The following is a 10,249-nucleotide window of genomic DNA, read 5'->3' on the forward strand; positions in this document are numbered from 1 at the left end:
GTCATTTAGTTTTAGAAATAGGAGTGGCAGGCCTCTTTTTTTAGGCTCAGACCACGATAGGTACTTGTTTTTATTTATTTTGTGGTAAAACTATCTATACGCATTTTCAGATCTTGAACTACTTTAGATTTCATGATAATTTACTGTACTAATTTACATATAGTTTAATAACAAAATCTCATAAAATTCAATCTGATTATTTATTATTAAATAAAGCAAACAAATACGCCAAACCCGCGACCCAGTTCATTCATACCGTCAAATATGGTTTGGAGATTGCTTTCGCATTCAGATTTAGCTAACAGCAAATATCCTAGATTAGCATCGAAAACAATGTACCAAATGGTAAAGTTAATAAACGGTGCACCCAGCTGCATAATAAAGTTAGTCAGCAGATCGGAACGTAAACAAACGCATACAAACAGTGTTCGCTCACCAAAACCACGCGAATGTGCGCTAACTGAGTTGTTAGAATTTGTGAGTATTTCGTACATGTTATGTTATGTCTTTGCATACTGAATGTAATTTAAGTCTTTTCGGATTTTTTGCATTCAGATTTTCTTTTTTTTCTTGATGTTATGTGAAGGATTTTTTGTTTACGAAACGTTCTGCGCGAGACATGTACAAGCTAATCCTACTAATATTATAAATGCGAAAGTTTGCAAGGATGTGTGTGTGTTGCTCTTTCACGCAAAAACTACTGAACCGATAGCAATGAAATTTGGTACGTAGACACAACTGGAATGACGTATAGGCAACTTTTTATCCCGATATTCGTACGGGATATGGACTTACGCGGGTGAAACCGCGGGGCGCAGCTAGTGCGTCATAAAGAATTGATTAAGTAACTTAAAGGCGGTCATAAAGTACTAATTTTTTACCTCAATGATCCAGCGCGTACAAAGGATTAAAGAATTTCGTGGTCGAGAAAAAAAAAACACGGTAAACATCATTATTCAGTTTTGGGTTGTATCGAAAAGGGCCACCGCACGTAACTTTCTTTTTTGTTACCCGCAAATTGAGATCTCGATAAGCGAACAATATGAGGCAAAACAAAAGTCGACAACCTTTAAATGTTGCAACAGCTAAGTACCTGCCATTAACTTGCTATCGGCTTAAATCAGTCCCTTAGGTACAGTGTCCGTAGCTTACAGAAAGATAAAGAGCACCATATGACGGAACAGGAATTATTTATAAGGGTAATATAGCCGCATCCTTGCGCAAGCGTTTTATTGGCTGTGCATAGAATATTTAAAATTCCTTGCGTACACCTATTTTTCTCGGTTCTAGCGATTTCAGTTATCACAAATGAGATTTAACTGCATACACATCTATGTTGCACATTGTATAAATATGTAGGTAATATTTGGGATGTATGTCTCCATTTGCTGGTGTAGCTACATCAAAATCATTTAGATAGACTAGCTGCACCCGGCAAACGCTGTTCTGCCTTACTCTTATCATTTAGGGATATGAAAAATAGATGTTGGCCGATTCTCATAGATACGGGATAAGCACAGAAAAATTCATCAAAATCGGTCAAGCCGTTCCGGAGGAGTATGGAAAACTGTGACACGAGAATTTTATATATTAGATAATTTGATTTATTTGTATCAAGGACGCTTCTTTATCAAATGAGTTAAAGACGGGGCTGAGGAGTGCAGTAAATTCAATAAGATTATAGTGTTTGAGAGTTCAAAATATACAAAGTAATGTTGCGACACAGCGAACATAAAAACAAATAGCACTTTTAATATATAATAATCGTTTAAGTGATATTCTTCGTCTAGATCTCACAGTTACCTCACGATGAAAGCCCCACACAAACGATAATATAGCACACGACAGATGTTAGGAAGTGCTCAGTGAATGTGTAGGCCGACATGTGCGAGTAGGCGCTACGAGCTCCCTCAACCGTGAACTGATAGTCAAACGAGTTTAATCACTTTCGTCAAGTATTGGGTGATGCGTAATATCGCATAGCTATAAAGATAAACGAAATGGGAAGCCTGAAGAAGTCGATAAGTCGGCAAAATGCGTCAGAATAATGACAAGAAATATGCTACGGATTTGGGATACATTGTATTTTTGTGGTTGGTGTGTCAAATATTATAGAAAATATATATCGAGCTGTTTGTTTTTATATTCATTCGAAATTAAAAAATATTGTCTTAAAAGCAATAAGTTCGATTATAATATTCACCAATCAGTCATAGGTCTGCTAGTTGTCATTGCGTAAAGTTAAAACTAGCTTTATTCATTAAAATATCTGAATGCGTGTTTCATGTAAGTCTGGCATGATGATAATGTCGTTGCTAACAAGCTTGTTGATATAAATAATTAAAACTTATAATTGGAAACAATTAGGAAGTTAATATTAAACTTTTCTAAAGTCATAAAGGCCTTGAAAATGCTTATTAATTGAATGAATTGAGCCTATTGATTTGCCACCGAAAGTTTAAATTGGAAAACTTGAGTTTTATAACGCACATCGGTAATTCTTTCACTTGACGAGTTAATGAGTGCATTGGACTCAATTGCTTGTTTTGTTAACTTATAATTGCCTATCACGGGACAACTTTTAATTGTACACTGAAGAGGAAAACCGGTATTTTCGTAATAACTTCATTTGGGCATTTATTCTTCAGGTACGTGTTTCCAAGTTTTACAGGTTTAAATCTATGCCTAAAGATTTATGGGTAGTGTTTAATTTTTAGTACTTAAATAGAAATATGTTATCCTACCATTTTTATTCAACGAAATAAATTTTAATGAAATCTATTGTGACATAAATGTTAAAATAAGTATGAACTATAAAATGGTTAGAAGTAAAGACGAGGAAGTTGCTCGCGTTTTGAATTGATTAAAAACGATAAAATTTTTCTAAATCCCTGGTCTGGGTAGATGACCTTGCTTCCAGAGAGGCGACCTTCTTAGAACCTACACAAAAAATATAACCAAACCGAAATGGATGGGAATTCCGATTGGTTTGACACTTAATCATGCTACATTGATTTTGTTTTTATTATAAACCTCTTTAGCTGGCAACTTGCTAGGACCTTGAGAAAACAATAAAGTGTTAGAAATAAAAGTTTTATGGTCGAAGTGAATTATGTCCTTTTTTATTCGGAAATTTGTAGGCGTGAAGATGCCAGTTGAAATTACACGTCTATCAACCCGAAATCCATCTTTGGTAGGAGGAGATTCAGGACATACGTTAAACACAGTAATTATTCAGATTTTTATAATATCGCCGTCCAACATCTTGATTGATTGTTAGGTGTCTGAATCGTGATTAATTATAAACTTATCTCCAAATTTATTTCTTTGATGAATCGCATATTTTATGCTTACTGCAATATTTTTAAAGAAAATGCGGCACAAAATTATATTGATATTCTATATGTGTGGTTTTATAGCGATATATCCAAACCCTTGTCATTGTTGTCAATGCATTCGATGCGCTGAGAGCCGCACGCCAGATAACGGTGTCGCACCGTGGCGTAAATAAATTTTACAATCTCGGATTATTACATTATCGACCGGGCCATCGTAGGGTCGAGCTGCCAGCGCCCACACGAGCGTGTCGTCGCGCCCGTCAAATCACGACCTGCTCAAACGAAACCTTCGCGTAAAAACGAGAAGAAATTTCATACAAAAGTGCCTTTAATCTATCGTCAAGTCACGACAATTCCATAGAGCCGTCGCGGTCGCCCCAATCTGTCCGATACAGCAGCGTGGAGGGGAGGGGTAGGCTACCGCGTCTCTCGGCAACGACGCCGGTCCCTCGCCCGTCGCCGGCACTGCGCCCAAGCGCTCAGTCTGTTGTCATCAGGCAATCTGATCGCACGTGTGTCGCAATTCATCGTACAGTCGTGCTCGAACTTAGTTGTGAAAAACTTGGTGTTTATCTTTGAGGATCGTGTTATATGCAGTGTTTGTGACGTTCAATCATAACTAATGTGGATTGTTAGTGCTCATACATTGAGAAACAATATCTGATGGTTCTTTTGAATAATAACATGAAAATACATGGTAAAGATTTTTGCATGTGTTCAAGATTTGAATAAGTCATGTCTTATTTGTATATCCTGATGATCTTGGCTTGCACGATGCACGACAAAAATCACAAATCTGATTTTTAGAAATACAAAATTTAAGAGGATTATAACTTCAGCGTGGGCTAATTTAAGTATTCATATAAGCGTTGCATTTCATCCGGACCACCGTAATGGTCAAAACAATGGGAGACCTTGCGTCTCCGATGACATTGACTCTCGAAATGTTAATTCGAGTATGCGTGAACAATCGAACACGGTGGGCTTAGGAGAATAGAGGCTGTGTGTGACCCTGTTGCGCCTACGGGACCAGCCGCAGTGGGTGGACGGCATAGTTTTCGAACCGCCTAGAAAACGACAGTGGGTGTTTGAATGGAGCCAGTTAATAATAATGGTGAGATTAAATCACCACCATAGAGGTTACACAATAATGCTACAAAAGCATGTCCGCGGTTCGAGTCGTAGAAATCCTTTGAATTAACATACGTAAATAGTTACTAACATATTGCTTTTCAACAATTCAATTTAGGTAGATTAGATACTAATCCTATTAATCACGTTGCTTTATAGTATTCGGAATGTTTTTTTTTTACCTTGGCACGATCTAGGAGCCGGAAAATGCCATGAATCCTTACAATCTCGTTCATCCTGTTAGCCAAATATTTCGCACATGTCGCTAGCAGACATCAGATGTCGCCTGACAAAAAACAGAACGCTAGAGCGGCACATGTTGCGGATCAAATTCAGGGCAAAACTATCTCACAAGACACTCATACAGCCGGTCAAGATCCACTCGACCGGGTTTAAAATAGACAAGACGCTACCCAAATGTTTACTTAAACTTCAAAGAAATGGACATAGGAATATAGGCCTAAATTTAAATGAGCGTGCAATGGAATTTAATTAAACAATAATTACGTTAACCCTGTTATTACGGACGCATCTGGTGTGAATGATGAATGCGTTCGTCACATAAAAAAGATTTATTCGAGAGAACTGCGCGGGCGCGGGCGGCACGTGGGCCGGCAGATGCGCATCGCGCTGCAACAAAGGATGAACTTTTAATCTTACACAATCTCTTTTATTCGCAGCTGAATTTACAATTTCTTTACGCTACTTCAAGGAATTGGCAGCTGCGGATTTAAACACTCAGATAAAAACGTTTCGATCGTAATCAATAGTAAATATGAAATAGAATTTGAAATTCAATGGATTTTTAGAAAACGTGGCACCCGTGCGTTGTAATATAAGAGGTCAAGTCCGGCATACGGACTTTTTCTTAAGATTTTATCTCAAGAACCTGTAGATCGATACCTTTTAAGGTAGCTTGCTCCTGTACGGTATTGACAACTGCGGGATGCTTTACATCAATATATGCCTTCGATATCTATACACTCTCTACAAGCTTCCTTCAATTTCTTAACCGTAATTTATGATTCATAAATTATATAATTTTTGTCTTAATTTAGTATTAACAATCAACTATAGAGCATATAAATGCAATATCAAAACAATGTACACGATCGCAATAAAGAAATTATTCAGTTGTGCAGAAGTTTTAAAATAGGATATTATGTATTAAGTTTCTCGATTCAAACGTATTCACTGCTTCTCACCAATACCAGGAATTTTGCAATACAAAGAATCAATTTTCTTAATTATTGGCAAACGCCTTTAGGCACGTAACTACACATACATTCTACCTTCTCGTTAAATAACGCGTGTTCAATATCTAATACATCTAAGTTATTCAAAATAGTAAATTATTTATAAACTACAGGTATAAATACGGCTGCCTCGCAAGGAAGCAAAAAAGCAGTCGGTAATTTGATCGAGTTTAATGATTATTGTAATAAGTCGATTTTTGTGAATAACAATGCAGCAATTACGGGGCGAGATGTTTCAACAACCCCGTGATTATTTATAAAGCTTAAAAAATAACCCAATCACAAACTCAGGCACGTTCCCGCCACCTGCCTGACAGCTGTGGGGATTTATAACTGACAGATACAAAATTTCCCCTCAAGGATACCGTAAATGTGCAGCTGAGCTTAAGGAAATGGGTGGACAATTTAGGTAAACTACTCCGATTCAAGTAGAGATTGATTTTTTGCGACCGTGAACAAATTTTTGTTGCATTGTTGGTCTGCTTGGTATTATTGCAGGAATTTCATAGGTCTTATAGCAACAACGAGAGCATGATTATTAAGCTCATGGTAGTAAAATAAAGCAATATCTTTTGCCTTTCTTATGGAAAATTCTAAATTAAAGGAGATTATTAATGTGATAAATTTCTGATGGTGTCTCAAAGTAATAAAAACGAAAATTCTCACATTGTTTATAACGATATCATATAATTTATTGTAATTCACAACCATTTGATGTGATTTAACGGTCTCGACACAACGTCTGAGAGGAAATATGGCTGAAAATATATCGCCCTTACTCTGAACTTGTACTAAAATAGTTAAGCTACGCCTTCCATTTCTCTAGGACCATTACGACATCCTGTGCGTACCGCGTTGGGTGAAATACGTGCCCATTATACTTTTTCAGCGAAATGTATACATAAATTAAAATCCGACAACGAAAATATCAAATTATTTTAATTATAACTGAGGATCAGATTATATTTCATATCCTATAGTTTATAACCTATGTATATAGGTATGTTTGATCTTTACACATCGCTTAATATTTTATTGGAATTGTTCCAATCGCGTTTTATCAAAAACATATCTATATTTATTTTGAAGCTTAACTTTCGTGCTTACAAGACATACTATTATGATTATTATCATCGAGTACGTAACCTCAACGTGGCTTATCTATCCGCTGTCATAACTGAGAGTTGTGCAATAATAATTGTATTATGCCGCCAAAAGTAATTTAGTCCACAGATACAATATTGCTATTATATCGCATGACTCGCATTGTCGCTTGACGAGGGGCGCCCCTGGTGGCACAGCATCGTTAATCATTCTTTTCTTCACAAACAAATTTCCAATATTCAATTTCCGCGGCCGCAATCATTTCAAAATCTCCCTGATAAATGGAACGGGTTAATTACCCCGTTCGTGACGTGACGTCCCGTGTTATTTATAATGGAAACAGTTCTGCTTTACCTGTGATGTATCTCTCCTAATATCCTGTGAGCGGACGTGAAATATTTTTTACTCGAACTTCTCAACTTTCTCACATATTTGCCGTTTTTGTTACGCTATTTGTTAAGAGTTAATTAGCTCCTGGCGGAACATGTGGTGCAGATGTTCCGCCAGTGCGTTTTTTAATATCCGATTCTTCGTGTTTTATTTCTTTGCTCTTTCCGCGCTCTGATCAAAAATAACAGTCCCACAAACACGTCAGAGTTATCGTGCGGTGACAAGTGTTATCTCGTATCGGCTATCAATCTTGTAAGCAAATATAGTATAAGCAAATAAATGTCCGTTACGCGCCACGAAATAACGATACATTATTCGAGCGCAGAAAAAACTAACAGAAAGTTTGAGTTCAAATGTTATACAATTTTGGCTCAGGTTTCATTGCGTTGTTAGGTTTAATAGGTGTAAGATAACTTCTCGGGCATTATGCCAAATTCTATAACATCTTGAGCTCGGATTACGTGAGCAAGATGCATCTGATACATTTTCTAGTGACTGCAAAGTATTACGCGAGCGTTCTTGTCAGCGTAGCATACGTTGTAATAGTTTGTATTCTTTGGAATTGCGATGCACTATACTGATGTTGCAACAATATGGTACAGTATGAATAATATTATTTCCTTAAAATTTTTTGAAAATTACTCAAGAGCTGTCAGGTTGCCCTCTTTTAAAGATAATTTAAGGGTGGAGATGATTGTAGGCTTCCTCGAAAGTTGGACGCTTTAGGTGAAGATAATGATCGGACTGTCAAATCACAACTCGATGTGTCACCGGCCGCCATATTTATCAGTCGGAATCGTGTTGACATTGTTGACACATGTCACAACGTTCGGTTTTCGGGCATGTGGAATTGAAACAAATGATTCCGTGAGGATTTTAAATTTTTTTATTATGTAATCATTAGCATCATTAGGAATAATTTGTAGTATTAACTGCAGGTTTTATCCATTTGAAAATAAGCGTTCAAAAGTTTTCAGAGGTTTTCACTACTAATGCTTTTGTCATCTCATTTATAACATCGTACCGCGTGGCTGTGATGCCCTTGTATGAACGTGTAGTTCCAATACATGTTTTTGTTACTGTCTTCTTATTTTACTGCACGCGTATCAAGTTCGACCCATATAGCTAGACATTAGTCAAGGTTCCCATTACGATAACTGGCACTCACAGTAATCTCGCCATATACGTTCACAATTAGCTGTCATACATTTTCTTTGTGCTGTGACTGTTTAATTGCAAGGCTTCGCTTTCCTTTTGTTTGATAAACACATGGTCGTCGTTAGATGCTTGACGGATTGGGGACTTGAGAGTTTTTGTTGCGAAGCTGAATGCGGATGTGCTGTTAAACAAATGGTTATGATTATCTAGTTAAATGTTCGTTTTATTGGTAGCGTACGCTAGCGTAACGCTGCGTAATTGTCATCTTTCGTGAGAGGGATTTTGAAAACATAAATAATAAATATTAGACAGAAAAAAATAATATCCTTTTCTTCACCCTTTTCAGTCCATTCCCTCTATCCAGTCGTCAATCCTTTCCTTATCCCTAACTCCTTAAAAGCGCGCATCGTAGCCCTAGCGGCACTGCCTCTGGGAATGTTTATTGACGGTGGTGACCGCATACCATCAAGTGAACCACCAGCTATTGCATAAAGAAAAGAAAATAAATAAAACAGAACAGTTCCAAAACACATCCACGAACTGCAAGATTGTTGATGGGCGTTATTCACGGTTTATTATGAAATCTAGATAAACGCCCGCCGTTTGTAAAGACCGCAGATTTCTGAGTATTTTAAAAAACGCTTAGATGAAAGTACCAGATTGTCCTTAACTCGAACATTATCAGACAATAACTTCGCTCCAGGCTCACCAAACCCGTTACGCCAGGTGAGGCGAAATCTTCAGCCATTTGTCAGGCGAATAACAATAAATCAAGCGAATACTTAATTTAAATGAGAAAAACGTTTAAAAAAGTATCACCGGTAGGCACGGTAGCGATGCCTCCCGTTCAGATAAAATATAAAATATTTTGTCATTAACAAGGATGTTTAAATGTGCATTAAGTTTCGTAAAACGTTTCCTCTTTGTAATTATGACAGAGGCGTTCTTTATTTCATTAATTTATTGTCGTGCTTATTTGAGTAACGGCTGCGAACATTTTTAATCGTGTCTTTATGGTAACCGTGATCAAGAATCTTCGCGGTGAATTATTAAAGTGGATTGGATACTGGATTGCCACAAAAAAAAAAAAAAAATATTAGTCTCGTACGGAATTCTATATAACCCACGCATGTAAACAAATGATTATAAGCAATTTTTGAATGGTAATTACGCGATTAATGCTAATTTATACGTGGGATAGTGCCAGGTTTGACCGCGCCTCTCATAGCAACGTGCTCCAGTCATGCTATCTATCATGCATGCCCCGGTGAACACTATTTCAATGAACGTATATGCATTACCTACATGTTAAATTGAGTTATTGTATACGCGTATATATATCTGTTGGCCGTGAATGATGAATCAATTAGATAATAATAGTTCAATTGAGCTTTTTGTTCCGTCGAATAAACGGTTTTATCGGTCAGCTTGAAATATGATAATTTACGCACAATACCAAATGAAACCAATGCATGCAAGCCAATACATAACACTATCTGCAATAAATGAAATAGAAACGCGAATCACAACACTAAGCGATAGTATAATAAAGGTAACAAATGCTTATCATTAACATTTACATTTTATTATGAGACTTGGTTGTTACAATAAACATTTAGAAAGTAAATGTAAATAATATCATGTACCGCTAGCGTAGAATATGAAGTTCATAGCTGCTTTATTAATTTGAGTAGGCAATTTTGTATCCATGATTAGAAGTTATACGATCGCCGTATAATTTGTTTAAGAGAGGAAACCACATAATCACCGCTCACAAAATAAGAACGTCAATAAAGATCGTTAAATCTGAACAAGAATATTAATTTAAACATGGATATAATATATATTCACATTATAGTCTATTTAAAATAG

The 10,249-nt window shown here is 36.6% G+C and overlaps 1 protein-coding gene across 5 annotated transcripts in view; it reads left to right on the plus strand.

Moving 5' to 3' along the window:
• The window catches only part of LOC119832284 (caskin-2), a 189,075-nt gene that overhangs the window by 80,877 nt on the left and 97,949 nt on the right, over positions 1 to 10,249 (plus strand). The window contains exon 1 of one of the 5 annotated variants that reach the window (XM_038355945.1): positions 3,796 to 4,035. The exons of 1 other annotated variant lie outside the window; for it this stretch is intronic. Coding sequence is in view for 2 of the 4 variants with exons in the window: in XM_038355947.1 (XP_038211875.1) it covers positions 4,002 to 4,035 (34 nt within the window). In the remaining 2 variants the exon portion in view is untranslated. Of the gene's footprint in view, positions 1 to 3,795; positions 4,036 to 4,112; positions 4,453 to 10,249 lie in introns of those variants that run through there. 3 more of the 5 variants (XM_038355946.1, XM_038355947.1, XM_038355948.1) reach the window with 3 other exon arrangements.

The sequence above is a fragment of the Zerene cesonia genome, chromosome 15, assembly GCF_012273895.1.
Source record: "Zerene cesonia ecotype Mississippi chromosome 15, Zerene_cesonia_1.1, whole genome shotgun sequence".
Classification (NCBI taxonomy): Eukaryota; Metazoa; Arthropoda; class Insecta; order Lepidoptera; family Pieridae; genus Zerene; species Zerene cesonia.